At 29.3% G+C, this 17,886-nt stretch overlaps 1 protein-coding gene across 5 annotated transcripts in view; it reads right to left on the bottom strand.

Moving 5' to 3' along the window:
* Nucleotides 1-17,886, bottom strand: part of LOC107449944 (uncharacterized) — a 45,402-nt gene that overhangs the window by 9,321 nt on the left and 18,195 nt on the right. For all 5 annotated transcript variants that reach the window (XM_043050450.3, XM_043050451.3, XM_043050452.3 and 2 more), the window contains 10 exons: nt 17,464-17,601; nt 14,962-15,045; nt 13,598-13,701; nt 11,678-11,785; nt 10,863-10,920; nt 9,573-9,670; nt 6,235-6,623; nt 4,145-4,371; nt 2,333-2,478; nt 1,198-1,243 (listed from right to left, as the gene is read on the bottom strand). In XM_043050450.3, coding sequence (XP_042906384.2) covers nt 1,198-1,243; nt 2,333-2,478; nt 4,145-4,371; nt 6,235-6,623; nt 9,573-9,670; nt 10,863-10,920; nt 11,678-11,785; nt 13,598-13,701; nt 14,962-15,045; nt 17,464-17,601 — 1,398 coding nt within the window. The remainder of the gene's footprint in view (nt 1-1,197; nt 1,244-2,332; nt 2,479-4,144; nt 4,372-6,234; nt 6,624-9,572; nt 9,671-10,862; nt 10,921-11,677; nt 11,786-13,597; nt 13,702-14,961; nt 15,046-17,463; nt 17,602-17,886) is intronic.

The raw sequence follows: 17,886 nt of genomic DNA, 5'->3' as shown, positions 1-17,886 counted from the left end.
AACCCTTATATTTTAAGACAGCTTCACAGCGTCTTTTCATCGAGTGAACAAGTGCTTGGAGTTAATCTTTTGTAATCACATGGTGCCAAGAATCAATTATAGCTTTAATAAGTTGTCTTTTATTGGATGGACATTTTTTTCGTACAAGAATTTCAAATGTTGTCACAAATTTTCAATTGGATTGAGATCAGGGCTGTTTCCTTGCCATGGTAATATATCTATACCTTTATTTTGAAACCATGCTTTGCATACTTTTGCTGTGTGGCAGGGAGCTCAATCCTGCTGAAAAATAAATGGTGCGTTGTTGAGGAAGAGATCCCTGAATGAGGGTATCAATTTTGGTTTCAGGACAGTTTCGATGTATTTTTTGGCATTCAGGATGCTATCAATCACTTGAATTTGGCCCACACCATATCCAGACTTACATGCCCAAATCATGACATTTGTTGGGTTTTTTGTAGTTGCTTCAATGCAATCAGGATGAAGTGCTTCACCTATCACGCACCTGCCTCGCACCGATTACAGTGCTAATGTGAAATATGCTCAGTGGTAGTTGGATCATGGGCTAGAGCCCCCTTGCCGTCAGGCTAACCATGGGAGGTTCCTGTAGTCTTCCTCTCCATGCAGCGGAAATGCGGGTTAGTTCCATCAAAACAGCCCTCCATGAAGGCAAATTTCTGCCAATACTTGATCCAGGAGTTGCCTTGTTTTCTGAATTGGGTTAAAAATTACAAGGCTATGGACTGGAACATTAACAGTCGTAAACCCAAAATTGGGTCAGCTGTTCAACGACAGTTACAAAAAAATAAAATATATCCAATTATATAAAATAGAAGAACCTCAATAGTGTTTAATTATATTTTCAATATACCAATCAGCATAAATGCCAATGTTTAATCAACTTTTGAACAATAAATATCTTTTAATGTATTCTTAATTTCTAAAAATTACATAATTCTTTTTTCAGTAAATACGAAAGGCCATGATTAAAAATGTTTACAATTTACAATATTTGGTAATTATTACATTTACAATCTTGGAACCACATAAATTCAAACATGCATTTATACAAATCAAACCATATAAAGTTAGTCATCTGATTTCCCCGTTTCATAATGATCTAGTTTCGAAAATTTTTTTTTGTGGTTTTATACTAACTAGAAGATAAAAAGAGTTGGGGAAAAAAAAGAAGCTTACCAGGTCGTGGGGGAGTTTTCTCATGTAATTCTTCTTCTAATTCCATCTGACATGAAAAATATAAACACAAAATTATTAAGTAGACAGAAATTAAATTGAGACTATCTAGAAAATGCAGCTATCCAGAATATCTTTTGATAATAGGATACTGGACAACAAAACTTATATATTTAATAATTGTGTGACTTACACTTAAAAGTGACAAGTATTTATTTATATACAAAAGGTAACACACTCCAAGTTTAGTTTATGGTCTTCAAATTATTTATTAACTAAACTTTTTATTTTTTTGCATATATTTAAATCAATTTAATCATTATACTGCAGGTAAATAATATCTTATTATTCAATTATAAACAATTTCAACCATACACACATCTATGGTTTGCTTGTATTGATTACATACTCTTAAAAAGGATTGAAAGAAAATGCAATAGATATTATAAAGTAAAGACTAAAATTTGAATGTAAAAGTTTTATAGGAAGACACAAATATCAACTCAAACTTGTACAACTCGTTGGCAAATTTTTTTAAGAAATTGATTAAAATGGAATGAAAAAAAGAATATGAACAGCTTTAAGGTATAAAACTGAATGACAAAATATGTTAACCTTATAATATCGAATCATGGACTGTGACATTCTGTTTTACATTCATTTTAAGAAAATTTTATGCCAATTTGCATCAAAGTTATGATATTTATTTTTTAAGAAAAAAAAATTCAAGTTTTATACCAGGTAAAATTTTTTATATCTAACAATGAAACTACGCTTATGCCAAGTATCATTTTATTGCTTAATAGACATCTATAGTGTAAATATAACAGGGGAATATACATTGTATAATTTATTTTGAGTATTGTTAATTCAAAGAATGTAGCCAAATCTTTCAACAAAAAATAAGCACCATTTAAGCACTCAACAAATATTTTTCAGCACTATATACATTAAGAAAATGCAAAATAATTTTCAAAGACTTTACATGATCATGATAAAATAACTAGTTTACGACAAAGACCTTTTTTCTCCTACACTTTATACACTCCCAATTGGAAGTAAGGAAATAATGCAAACAATAATATATTTTCAACAATATTTGTAAAACACATTACAAAATCTATTAATAAAAGCTTACATTTAAATTATGTTTAGATTCTTCCTCTTCAATTTTCATAGGATTTCGTCCTTTATATTCCATCCCATATACATGCTCATTCGACCTTTTTTTGTCTACTTCTTCAGCAATATCTGCTTCAAAGGTAACATTTTCAATATTCTCCCCTGGAAAGAAGTGTTTTATATAAAATTTAAATGCAAGTTCAAACAGTTAACAAAGATCAGCGCCAGTAAAATCATTTTACACCTTTTCAATAAAATAGTAGAAAAAAATAAGCTACATGTGTTATAGGAAAAAAAAAAAAAAAAAATCGGACCAACACTTTCAAAATTAAAATTTTTAGAAAAAAAAAAGAATACTGAGAACAAAAATTTGAATTATTATGAATAGTTCACCTTATATATAATTTAAATGTAATTAAAGTTCAAACATAATAGGAAAAAAAAGTATATTTATAAACTTTCGTAATTTCACAAATTAAGCATATCAAAATGGGATTATCTGAACCCAATATTTAAATATTACTTGTAAATTTCTGTAGAAAAAAGTTTTTTTTACTTTTACAAAAGAAAAATCTTTGTCCAAGATATCTGTAAGGTTCGGCGACAATGTAACCGCGATTCTGCCAAAGGGGTATTTAGCTATATACAATTTATAATGTTAGTATTAATTAAGTTTTATTAAATATATATTTCTTGTTAACAACATAAATTTAAATATAGTTAAGACAATATATTGTATATATTTTATATTAATAGTATGATGGAATGATAAAAAGGTGAAAATTGACATAGGTTACAATAGCAAAATAAGTTTAAAAATTAATGGTTTAATAATAACAGAGTTTGTAGTAGGCATGAAATTTTTGCTTTTCTTGATAAAAAATAATTTTGTTATTTCCCATTATTTTTCAGTTTTTTTTTTGCTGCTGATTTCTTTTTGTGTGTTTTCAAAACATTCCATTTTCCATGAATACTAATACAGTTTTTAAAACAATTGGTTTGAATAATTGAAAGATTCAGATTGTCGATCTAATAACATTTTATTTTAATTAATAATTCATTTAGAAAATTACTTTTAAACACATATGCTAAGATGCATATTCATTGTGTTTTCGTTTTGAAATTATTCAAATCTCATTTTAAAATATTTGATTAAAGAAATCATGAACTCGATTGCAAATTTTAAATAAATATTGATAAGAAGGATTATTTACTAACTGATACTGGTTATTTTTTTAATGGAACAGTGTCATTAAAATCTCCTAATTGTTGATCTCAAACTGTTATGAGTTGCTCAGAGCTGCATTGATAGAATTTTCATGAAAAAATAAATTGTTAAAACATTTTTTCCCCCCAGAAAACTACTCTGGAATTAAAAATAGTATACATCTTTTTCGCAATAAAATTTGCCCTTATTGTACTTAATTAAATTAATTTACACTTTTTTTTTATTTTTAGTTTGTTGCTTGCCGTTTTTAAAAGTAGTCGGATTTGCATACGCTGGAATTGATTTTACACCTTTTTAGAACACGTTATTCCGATAAATTCATTTTCATAGATTTTTTTTGGGCAGGAAAGCTAAATCTAAACATTAAAAAATTATACATTCATATTTATTTAAAAAAAAAAAGGGGGGGGGGGTACTAAAAAGGTATTTAAACTCAAAAGTGGCAAATTTTTATGAGAAAATGGAATATTTTTTCATTTGGTTCTATTTAAAGTAAAAATATTTATACAAATAGTTTAAACCATTTAGTTTAAACCAACCCTGCCTATTATTGAACTACTTTAAGAAGTAAACCACAGAACACTATAAATTTATACTAACTATTTAAATAGCAGGAATCAAGAGGCTGAAAGACTGATTCTTCTCTTGAAAGTAAAGATACAGGACTAGATTGGAATGATTGAGAATATGACTTAGACATAGCATTATCTTCAAACTTTAATTTTTCTTCGTCTGTTACTTCCAGAGATTCAGAGTCACTGGAAAAGTCTATAGTTCCAGCTGAATTTGTTTCAGATAGTTCAGATGACACTGACTCATTCGGTTCTCTAAAAATAAGGAAAATATTTAAACCAAATACTCTTGCAGTCACGTTTTAATACCATAACTACAGATCACAAAAAATGAGCAAAAAGATTAATAAACTAAACATATGAGTTTAATATTCTATCAGGATTCATAGCCAAATCTTTCAACAAAAAACTTTTAAGTACTTTTTAAGCACTCAAAAAATATTTTTAAATACTATATACATTAATAAAACGCAAAATAATTTTCAAAGATTTGATACGATTATGATAAAACAACTAGTTTCTGACAAAGAACTCTTTTCTTGATTATATTGATAAAAAGATTGAGAGATTTTTCGGCTCGATTTCAGAGGGTGGAAAATGATGCCTGAAATTTAGAATATCTTGCAAAATGCAGCAGAGTTGCACATGAGAGTGCAATAACCTCACCGAACCCAGTTCAGTAGAGGCACACACAAACTCGTAAATATTTCATCAAACATGTAAAATGATTTGCGTTTTCCCACGCCAAGGACTGATGGTACACCAAAATAGACTGTGGTTGAATGAGTTGCGAAAATGCTGAATAGAACAATACGAAAACCACACTTTTGTATAATACGTAGCAAAAATCGCCACGTTAAAGAAAAAAAATCTCATTTTCGATAGGGGAATATTAAGCACTTTTTAAAAGCACATTTACAGGCTTTCAAAAACCGAAAATAAGCACTATAAGTATTTTTCAAAAATGCTACGCACCATGTTAACAAGAAAATTTTTGGCAGGGTTCCACTCAATTTGCAAAACAAAATTCCATGACTTTTCCAGGTATGCCAGGTATATTTCAATGAAAATTGAGACCATATTTTCACCAGAAAACTTTGATTCTTGTATTTGTTATGTGAAATATTAGATTTTCTGGGTAAAAAAATATTAAATGAGGATGGGAACATTTCAGTTTGACTAAAATGTAAAATTTTTACAACAAACAATTATAATAGATGTAAGAATTCTTTAACTCAAATCTCAATAACTGATTACTGTTACAGACAATTTAAAGACTAGTTACTTCCCAGGTATGATATAGGAACATTCCAGGTTTTTGTAAAAACCTTTATTTAACATGACTTTCCTTGACTTTTTGGAGTTAAAATAAAACTCCCTGACAGTTCCTGCTTATTCTCCCTGACCACTGGGAACCCTGTTTGAAACTAAATCAGTAAGAAGAATAAAAAACAGCTATTAACAAGAACATTTTTGAAATTAAATCAGGGTGCGTAGCCAAATCTTTTAACTAAAAATAAGCACCTTTTAAGTACTTTTTAAGCACTATATACATTAACAAAATGCAAAATAATTTTCAAAGACTTTACATGATCATAATAAAATAACTAGTTTCTGACAAAGAACTCCTTCTTTGATTATATTAGCAATTATAAAATGATCAAAAGACTTTTCGGTTCGATATCGGAGGTTGGAAAATGAGAATATCTTGCAAAATGCAGCAGAGTTGCACATGAGAGCGCAAAAAACTCATCGAACTCAGCTCAGTAGACGCACATGCGGACTCGCAAGTATTCATCAAACATGTAAAATGATTTGCGCTTTCATACGCTATGGACAGATGGTACACCAAAACGGATTGTGATTGAATGAATTGTAAAAACGTTGAATAGGGCAATGCAAAAAGCACGCTCTTGCATAAATACAAGGCGAAAATCGACATGGAAAAGAAAAAAACCTCCTTTTCGGGAATGGAAAATTAAGCACTTTTTAAAAACATTGAATGAAAAAAGCACCTTTAAGGGCTTTTAAAAACGAAAATAAGCACCTTTAAACACTTTTTTAAAAACGTTATGCACCATGTAAATAAATAAGAAACAACAAAGTAGCTTAACTTACACATCAGTGGATTCAGACGGATAAGGTATGAACATCGTGGGAGGTTCATCGCAGTACGTTAAAAGCTGGTACTTGAAATTGCTGTAGAGGGGTAAGCGCTTCTTCTTTCTGAACAGCCAGTTCTCTTCCCAGGAGGTCGTTGAAACAAAATGGCAAGGGCTATCTCCGTTATCTAAATTCTCCTCGATCAAGTCGCACCCGAATTCCGGAAACGGAATAGGGGCTTCCGATGGGTGGTCTAAGTTAATAAAGGAGTCCAGATCAGAATGTTTGGTTTCACCAACTTCATCAATATTTTGCTGGCTACTGGAATATTTGCTGATGCTGCTTAGTTTGTCATCTTCTGAGTCCGTAAACTCTTGCGTTATCTCTTCAATTTCCTCTATTTGCTGAGTGAAGTATTAAGGCACATTATAATTTAGTTTAAAAAGGCGAAAAGAATAGATGCTTATAAAAAATTTAATGCTCAGTAAATATTATTAAAATCCAATTAATTACAATCTAATTATTTTGATCTAAACTCATGACTCAGGCAGGGTTGACATGATTCAAATGGCAATTTAAATCACGACTCATTTGAAAAATATCATTCATTTAAATCACTTAATTTTAAAAAATAAAAAAAATTCAAAGTAAAATATAACAAATCAAATACAGTGCAATTTTGTATTTATTTACATACTTGCCAACATCGGAGAAATAAAATAACAAGAGATTTTACTAGCGACATGTTTTGGGCTATAAGTAAAGTTTTTATACATCATACAAGTTAAAATTCAAAATAATAAAATCCCTTAGATTCAGCGAAGTAAAAATATGTATATAAATCTTAATTAAAAGATTTTTTTAAACTATTACATATTTATAATTACTTAAACTATAAACACTCAATATACTGTAGTACTGGCAATATCACCATCTGTTGAGGAATAAGAGAAGTATTTTTGCCATTAGCGGATATTTTATTGGCAATTTTTTTAAATATTTCTTCAACAAGTAGAGAAATATGAAAATATACAGGTAAACAGGAGATAGTATAAAAATACAGTTTTTGCTGCTAAAAAAAAAAAAAAAAAAAAAAAAACAGGAGACTTGGCAGGTATGTATTTATACAGTAGAAAACTAATAATTCAAAATGCTTAGGACTATCGCTATCACATGTTGTCCGAATTTCTGGATTGTTAAAAAGTTATTCGATACAGCTTAACTTTAATATTAAATAAAAAATAGCTGTATGTTAGCTGTTTCAGAATTCCAATTAAAAATTTGTATTTTCACTTCACCATTTTTACTTATTTATTTTCCTCCTGGTTCCTACTTATTTGTTCTTGTATTTTAAGTGTAAAATTTCGGTATGTGGTTTAGATAGAACACATGTATTTTGGAGTTCAGCCTTTTTTTAAAATACTTAATAAAATAGAAATAAGAATACCTTTTAATAAATTTAGTGATTTTAGAACAAATTTTGTCAGAATTAGGTGGCAAAAAAAAAAAGAGTTGAAACTAGTTACAAGAGTCAATAATTTGCTTGCAGAAAGTTTTAGTTATAATCTTTTTAAATTGAGATTTTGCGTCTACTTTTACCTAAGTCTGCAACTCCTTTTAGTTTGATTGACAACAGCTACTCAGAGAACCACTGATTCCTTCTGGCACACAGAGAAAATAAATAATTTATTCCTTCCCTACCCCCTTTAAGACAAGATACTTATGATTAAGACGAGGGTGATTGTGAGTCCAACTCAAAAATCCAGAAAATTTCTCAAGTCAAATTATTAACGAGGCACTTCAAAAACTTAATGTCTTCATAAATTTAATTCATTGATAATTTAAATGAATAATTATTAGGGATGTAACAAATATTCGGCCCTTTTGCCGAATATTCGGTCTAGTCGAATACTGAAGTTATTCGGCTGAATAATGAAGTTATTCGGCTGAATATGAATATTATTAGATATTTGGCTGAATAAATTCATAATAATAAAGAAAGATTTTTTTTTTTTAAAATGTGCTTTTAAATATATTTAATCATGAATATTGCAGAGTTACATTTCACTGCATTAATTATTAGAAAATCTAACATTTACTTAATTTAAGTTGTATAATACATAAGTGTATTTAATAATGTTACATAAATAAAAACGTTTTCTTGTTGCAAATTTGTTATCAAGTTGTTAAATCTTTTTTAAAATATAGAAAGTTTAAAAAAGCAAATTTGTTAATATTTATTTCATTTTTAATTTAAAATTTTAAAATTATTTAATTACAAAATTAAATTTTCAAAAGTGAAACTTTTTAAAAAGTTCTTAATTTTCTGGGTTTTAATAATTTTTCTGACTAAAAAGAAAGTTAAGAATACATTTAACAGTAGCAATGAGTTCTTATTTTAAATAAAATAGCATATAAATTACAAGTATAACTATAACTAAAATATGCTATTATTAATTATTTAAATTTATAAAAGCCATATTGCCTTGTTATTGGCATCAAGATATTTAAATTATTACAAAAAATAAATCAAGTTAAAAATTTTTTAAATATACAAAGATTAAAAAAGCAATATTGTTAATATTTATTTCATTTTTAATTTAAAATTTGAAAATTACTTAATTACAAAATTACAATCAAAAGAGAAATTTTTAAAAAGTAAGTATTCGGCCTAAAATTTGGTCGAATATTCGGTATTCGGCCCCATCACTAATAATTATGTATTGGTTTACTTTTATCCCTAATCAGGTTTATTATTCTACTAGAAAAAAATATTTACAAATTAGAGAGATGCCAAGTATAAATTTTAGTTCTAATATTTTTAAATAAAATATACAAGATTTTTATACATTAATGTGATTTCTTGAAACTTCTGGACCTTGTATTTCCGTGAAATTTCCCTATTGCAGTTAGTGAAAAATCCATATTTTTTACACAGCGGATTCATCTCTGATACAAATATGTAATATTTTTTTGCCATAGTGGATATTTTACATTGAGACTTCAAAGATTTAAATTTCATGAAATATAGCATCAGTAATATTAAAATACAATGGATTGGAGTTGATGATCGACAAAAACAATTTTTAATTTTAAAGAGTGCAAGGTTGAGTCAATCAAAATAAATAAATAAATAATAGTAATTATCTATCAGTTATTAAAAACATGTGCCATTTGACAAATGTTTTTATGTAACTGATAGATAATTATTATTTAATAATTAGTTAATTATAGATTATCTAGATTAATTATTATAGATAGTTATCTAGATTAATTATTATAGATAGTTATCTAGATTAATTATTATAGATAGTTATCTAGATTAATTATTATAGATAATGACTATTACTCACCACGCATTTCACAGGCAAATCAAACGGGGTGGAATTCAACATATTGTCAAATGACTTTTCATTATCCAAATGGAAATCACTAGTATAATTTTCTATTTCTGAAAAAAGTTTGAAATATTAGATTGGTTTGTATATCAGCTAAAAAGTTACACATTATACAAGGGAAAAAATACAGTCAATACTTGATATAATTACCCCTGTGGTCCAACGAATTAAGGACATTATAACCTATGATCATTATAACATGAACACTCAAAACTATGCAATGTGAACTTATAAATACTGAACTTTGGCACTATCAGTTCACAATGTACATCGGGTAACTTTCCAGTTATTTATCGTTTTTCAGTCATTTCAACAGTTTTTCAAATTTTGATACTTTTATTATACAATGTGATTTTCACACGCAAACTTCAAGTTCAAGTTATGACTTTTGATATGCTCAGTTTGCAAAGACTCAGGTATAAGCCTTAACTGCTTTTAAAGTGTTTATTTGGTGTGTTAATTGGTGTGTTATTTAAAGTGTTAATTGTTATTGTTATTTCATAAATTTTCATATGATTTTTAATACGATGTTATTACAACACAAAAATTTTGAATTTGAATTATCACTTCCTGAAGCACTTGAAATAAATAAAATAAAAAAATTGTGACCTCGTTTAAAAGATCCAGATTCTTTGCGACTTTTATGACCCTTTTTTTTTAAATCAGTGAGAAAAATGAATTCGTGCCAAACATGAAACTATGATGTCATAGATCGATATATGGACACAGCTAAGTAAAAATATATGGACACAGCTAAGGGAAAAATAGGAAAACGACGATGTGCAGATTACTGTTAAGAAAAGAAAAAGATCCTATGCAAGTAGTACTAAACTCAGTGGCACGACAGCCCATAGAGGGCCAAGGCCTACTGTGCCCATCTCAGTTTTCTTGATCTTGGGTTCTGGGGTGCAGGAGCAGATGTTCCGGTCAGGTGGTCAGTCGAACGCGGAACCCCCAGTGCTTAGTTCCCAAGCATGCTTGGTACTCATTAATCGACCCACCGAAGGGATGAAAGGCTGAGTCAATTTTGCCCGGCCCGAGGATCGAACCAGGGACCTGTGGCACGACAGAGCTACCGCTCAGTCACCGGGCATCATGCAAGTAGCATACAACTATAAATTAATCAGTTACATAATTTAATAATTTTAAGATTGATTAAATTTCCTAAACAAAGTTGAAAATTGTACAGAGATAATGGAAGTCAGTTAAGGTAAGGAGTTATAAATAACGACTTAAATAGTAAACCTTGTTTTGATTCCGTGTAAGCACAGCTTTTGAATTTAGATTGGCTCTCCTCAACAACCTAGAAGTAAAAACACTTAGATTAAATAAAATTTTGAAAATCTACACACCGAAACAAATAATTTACATCAGAATATACTTTCAGGAACTAAGGTGAAATCTGAATAATTTGTGGGATAGACCTTAAATAGGCTTAATAATTAGTGAAAAAAATATTTTAAACTATAAAATTGAGTAAAAAAAAAATTGCTATAAAAATAAACACACTTTTTTTTTCGACAAATTATTCAGATTTTTGACCCACGACAGAATGACAAAAACAGGGTGCATAACCAGATTTTTCAATAAAAAATAAGCACTCAAAAAATATTTTTAATCCCTTTCCAAAAAAAAAAAAATATCATAGTTAGGATTTGTGGAACAATAAATAAACTTTTCCTATCGTTTAAAGTTTTTAATTTATAAACATAAAATCAATAAAATTCAAAAACATTTTCAAGAACTTTACATTATCACGATTAAATAACTAGTCTCTGTTAAATATTGAAGAGGAAAGTGTGAAAAATCATGCATTTTTTGTAATTTAGAACGATAATTGACATGGCAAAGAAAATATCTCTTTTTAAAAGATAGAAAATTAAGCACTTTTTACAAACCCTGAATAAAAAAAAAGCACCTTTAATGGCTTTTAAAAAACGTTATGCGTCCTGCTATTTCCTTTGGAAATGTTCCAAAAAGAGGGAATTGATGCTGATCTACTTAAATTTTTTAAATGAATTTGTTTAATGCCAGTTTATATAAGCATTTGCAATTTTTACCTTGTTTATTACAGCAGCAGCAATGAGACTTTCATAAGAGGACATCACATGTGTAAAGCTGAGGGACTGTATCTGTTGACTCATAGAATCTTCTTCTTCAGGTGTGGACTACAAATAAAGTCATATTTCTAAATAAATATACAGTCTATTGCAAGTCATAACTTAACTATACCCAAGCAAAAATTTTTGATGGTTTTCAATTGATGGTCCAACATAATATTCATCAATAATTCCATCATGACCATTATATTTTTTGATGACAGCCAGCATAAATAACTATCACTTCAATGTAGGAATTCGGACTGAATTATGATGGTCCAACATAAGAGCAACTTGTTTTGATGGTTTGTTCATGTTGAACCATCAGAAATTTCTACCATAGTTTCTTAGAAATCGGAACGATCATGAATCACCATCATCCCAATGTAGGAATTTGGACTGATTTATAATGTTTCAAAATAATAATAATAATAAAAACAATTGATTTGATAGTATATTAGTGAGAACCAACAATTCCCGTTAAAACAATCATGGAAATGTATAGTTGGAACCACCATAGACTGTCATGGATTGTTGGTCAATGAGAATCAAACTTCTCTTGATGGCTAACCATCATAGTATTAAAGCAGCATTTTCCATCATGGAATGATAGAAGTTTGTTGGCATAACAAAAATCATGAATAGATAATGTTAAATGTTGGATGATAGTTACTATCAATTGATGTTGGATCATCATGAATCTCACTGAAACCAACATTAAGCATCAAAATTTTTTGATAGGACCATCAAGAATTTTGATTTGGGTAATCAACTATCAAAGAAAATATAATTTAATGATTAAAAACCAACATGAAACTTAGTAGTAATAAGCGTAAATCAGATATAAACCTAGATTCATAAACATGCATGAGGGACACACTACTCACAAACATTTGTCTAGAAATCACAACTCAAATGTAATTTTTGTCAACAAAAAGCGTGTATTTCTTAACATAAATTAAAATATTCCACAAAATATTATATTTTAATAAAATGGAAATAAAATATTATATTTTAAAAACATTTTATACTTTAATAAAATGTGACTGTGAGTGGGAATTTTGATGTTACATATGCAGATATTCGGAACACTTTGAAATTGGGGTGGTAAATTCCATTTTAAAAAATGAGATTTTTCTGCAACCTAAACCAATAACTATCCATGATTTAAAAAAAAAAGAAAAAAAAAAGTAAAAATCATGAAAAATTTTGTTCAATAACGAAATCCATGACTTTCCAGGTGCGCGGTTACCCTGCTAATATCTAACACGAGTTGTGTTCAGTTATGATGATACCAGGGCTCTAAAAACCACCCATCGTCGGCGGTCAAAAATTCCCCGGGGACAACGAATTTCTCGAATCCGACGCCCGCGAGGATGGCCATTTTCCCGTCTTGACCTTTGTCATTTAAATTATTTCATAAAAGAAATACTAGGTTACTATTAGTAACCTAGTATTTCTTTTATTACTGTATAATGTAATCCTAGTAACTATTTATTCATTGTGCAATTTATATAAATGTTTGTAATAAATAAGAGAAAATTATATTTTTATTCATTTAGAAGTTACGGGTTAGTTTCAAAGGAGGACGGATACATTGTTGGACAAGCCGTCCTTGGGGACGAGTAAAATTTCTGAGTTTTTTCGAGCCCTGGATGATACCATCAAAAAAGTATGATAGAGCTTGATGAGACCTTATGATGGTGACAAACATATTCATGCAGGTACATCAAAGGAAACCGCTAAAATTTTTCTTCTTGGTAAAGGATGTTGTTTAGAATCAAGTACTTAAAAACTACTCCATTTTTCTTTAAGTTGTTCCCGGAACCAAAAATAACCTTTAAAACCTGCCCAAAATTAACAATGAAACTTAAAACTTACCTCCAGACAAGGAATATCTTGACACTCATCGACAAGAGCAGCAATAACACCTTTAAGTGCAGCATGAGCTGTAGTAGGAGTGATGCCATTCTCATTTGGTAAATCTGCAAAATTCAAATAACTCACAAAAAAATTGTAGAAGTTTCTTAAGTTATTGGTATGTGCATTAGGCACAAGATGAAACTTGAGTGTTATATCAAATGGAAGATGTTACCAAATTCCATGTAATGTACCCTAGGTCATGTTATTAAGCTGCAAAAAGGTCTCCAGCAAAGAAAAAAACAAAGTAAGCTCCATGTGGGGAGAGAAGTTATTGTCAATGTATCGTCAACATTTATCTATGAAACAGTACTCCAATATAGAATCAAGTTTACACGTCTTATATGATAGTGAATTGGAATTGTATTTTTGTAATGGTAGAGACAGTACAGTACTCCGCCACCAGAATTTTATCTGTGATAGAATTCGATGAACGGGATACCACTAGTTGATTTATTGCTGTTTTGTGAGAAACCAGGAGAGCTGTATTAAGATTACCATACTTTTGAGCGCTGATCCTGCAAACTGTATTAAGTTGAAGTTTGTGGTTGCTCTTGTGTTGCCTTTAGCAGTCGAATGTATACGTTGTGTGTGATTGAGACCGAGTAGCAACACTGCGAGGAGGTAGACAATATCGCAGTCACAAGTCGAAAGTCAACTGTTCAATGCGGACCATCTATCGAAGTAGGAGTGTTCAAATCGAAGTGGGAGTTTCTGTCAAGGTAGGCATGTTCAATTGGTAGTGGATGTTTCTGCCAAGGTAGACGTATTCCCATCACGCCCGGGTCACCAATGTGTGGAAAGGAATTATTGACAATATTAACCTCCGTCTATGAAAAGGTACCCCATTATAGAATCGAGTTAACATGTCTTACATACTAGTGAATTGGAATTATATTTTTGTAGTGATAGATACACTAGTGACATTAGTGTTACTAGCTGACAGTGTGGTAAACATTATGAATAAAATACCACCCTACTCTTAACTGTATACATTCTAGAACAGATTTAAGAAATTCTGTAATATCAGAGTCCATCATTTTGTGTATTATTTGTGTTAATTAAAAGATGGTGCTGCCATCACACGAGTTTTGGGAGCTACTTCCTTCTTAAAAGGAGTTAATCTTATTCTGATCGGCAATGCATAAGGTTGTCTGGCCTAAGATTGTTTAAATTCTATTTTTCCTAATATGTAATAAAATTTTTAAGTTTTATTTTGGAGTTTTCTTTATAAGTTCATATTATTTCCTTAATAAGTTTTAATTGAACTGATGTTACTACAAATTCTATAAAAGCGCTTACAATAGGAAAAATTTACTACTTACTGTGAAGAGCCTTTTGTAGAGCTCTTGATAAATCTTCTATAACTTTAACAAGTTTAGGTTGGTATTCAGAAAACAAGTTTAAATCTGATAAAAAAAGAGCAGAAAATACTTTTTTACAAATCAAATTCTAATTAATAAATGATGAGAAATGAAATTTTTTTTTCAGAATTTATTCATTAAGATAAAATTTCCATTTCAAGAAGAATTGAAATAAATAATAAAACCACTTCCCTTAAATAAAGCAGAAAGAAATTGTAAATTTCAGTAGCATTTGGCTGAATTTTACAAAACTTCGAAGATATCAGAATAGTTTTTTTTAAATTAGAAGTTTAAAGTAGTTTTTGGCAACACATCAAGTTATATGCCGTTAGAAATTTTTGTTTCATTAAGTAAGCATTCATACATAATTCACTAATTATGGTTCCCTAAGTTTTCAAAACAAAATTTTCCATCTTAAAAAAGAACAAGAATTGTTTATTTTTGAACGCTATCAAAACATTCGATATAATTCTCATTGAACTAGAGTTAGCCAAAATGAATCATATAATGCACAGGAATGATAGCTTACACATAATCTTCATTAACAGATTTTGCTCTCCACTAGTTTTGCCAACATCATTATTATTTTTAAAACCAATAACTTGAATCCTATAACTCATAATAGCCAAAATATCTTGAAAATTCCTTCTGCTTAAATTGTAATGCCAATTAAATAAATTATAAAATCAAATGAGTAACATTTAGAAGCCCAAATTTCAAATTTTTTTAGTGTTATGATATTCTTGCACATTCAAGATATTTTGTCACACTTTAATTGATTTTAACCCTTCTGATTTGTATTTAAAGTGATGCCAAGGATTCAGAAGAATATCGCCAAAAGGAAAACATAGAACTTCAGAGAATTCATGCTAAGTGGTAAGTTTGTTTAGGCGAACACACAGCTGGTGGGTAGAAATATTTATTTAAAATTCATAAAAACAATACATTTTAAAAAGACATTCACACCTTAAAATCTGCAGCAAAAATGTAATTTAGTATCTTAATACATATTTGTATAATGTATGATATACAGGATACTGGAATAATTCGGAAAAAGGTAACCAGGGGTGATTGTGACATGAAGTGAAAAACCCTGAAAATTTTATGAGCAAAAACTCGATAACAAGATATCAATTTATATACTATTCATATTTAATGTAGTTTTTTGAGCTAATATTAAAGAATTAAATAAATTTTAAATGAAACACACTTTTATAGTAACTAATTTAAGAAAAAATTTAGTTCTCACAAGAATCGCGCTATCGCATTTTAAGAACACAAAATCACAATATTGGATTTAGGAAAGCAATAATACAAATAGCAATACAGGAATTTTGAAATACATAAATACTAATCATGATACATGATTTTTAGACCATGTGAATACAACTAGCGACATTGAAATTTAAATTCGAATCGCGATATTGATTTAAAAAACATGTAAATACACATGGAGATGTTGGATTTTTTAACACCGCGAATATGAATTGAGATGTAAGATTTTTAAATTGCCTGAATACAATTCAAAATGAATGATTCAAATCAGGTCAATAACGAATTGATGTTTGATATTAAAAGTGCGCAAATGTGAATCACAATACCAAAAAAAAAAAAAAAAAAAAAGCAAATTGCAGAAGAGTTACTTGGTTTGTTAATGCAATTTAGCTAAGGTTTCAAAATTTACATTTCAGATTGTAGAACTTAAGTCTTACTCTAAATTTTAGATTGAGGTAAAAATTCCGGTAGATTATAAGTTTTGATTTGCAGAAGTCCGCCAACCAATTGACTTAAGATACGCGGAATTCTTCAACAAAAAAAAGTAAATAAATAAATTAAAAAAAAAAAAAAAAAAACACATGCCCTGCTCCAAGTTTCTAGACCTGGAGAGATGATACAAAAAACCCAGTTTTGAGGGGTACATCCGGAATACAATCATCCCTCTATAACACTCATTGGATCAAATATCCACGAGTGAAATATTTTTAAAAGATGCCCTGAATCATTCAAAATTTGGCTACCCTAATCACAGGAGCGGGGTGGAGGCAACTTCAAAATCTTAAATAGGTACTGCCATATTTTTCATTACAGAACTACATTCTCTAGAAAAAAGTAAGCATAGTTTGCAAATAAATGTTTACATTTTGGTTCATAGCTCATGCAAATCGCCCAAAATAGAGATCTCGAGAGCAAAAAAATAAGATAAATTATGTATTTGATATTTTGAAAATCTTGTCTAATAACACCAGACAGCGGGGTGAGGATAGAATTTGAATCTCTGAAAACATCTTTTGAAAACATTTCACATGCGTATTTTAAAATCTTTGATGTGATGCATATTTTAAAAAAATTGGCAATTTCTATACTTTTCAGACACCCTAAAGAGAGTAATAACTTTTGTCAAAGAGAAAGAAAATAGTATCCTATTCTATGTGTACAATATGTATCCACTTATTGAATACTTACAAAGTATAGAGTTTGGATATAGTTGATCCACAAAAGCATCCCCAAGGACACCACCTAAAAGACCTTCCAATATTGTTTCAATGCTATCTTGAATTTCATGCAATTCTTCCTCATCCCCTGTTTCCTCTTCACAATCCCCTTCAGATAAAGATATGAGGAAAACAGTTAGGTATTTTATTGAAGAGTTTAAGAAAATAAAGCTTCAAAACCAGTTCTTTTTATATAATTTTTCCAATAAAAAGTACCTATAATTTCTCAGTTACTCTCGCCTACTTAAAATACATGCATATACACCAGTGTTCAAAATTTTCAGATTTGGCTGATTTTCTTCTGAACTGAGACACATTTTAATAAAATATAGTTTAGTCATGGGTTGAAATCATATAAAAATAAAAACGAATAAACTATTATCCGACAGCACTA

Source organism: Parasteatoda tepidariorum, chromosome 3, assembly GCF_982258835.1.
Source record: "Parasteatoda tepidariorum strain Cologne lab strain chromosome 3, Ptep-v5.0, whole genome shotgun sequence".
In the NCBI taxonomy this organism is placed as follows: Eukaryota; Metazoa; Arthropoda; class Arachnida; order Araneae; family Theridiidae; genus Parasteatoda; species Parasteatoda tepidariorum.
The sequence above is the reverse complement of the archived record's forward strand: the minus strand, read 5'-3'. Positions and strand labels throughout refer to the sequence as shown.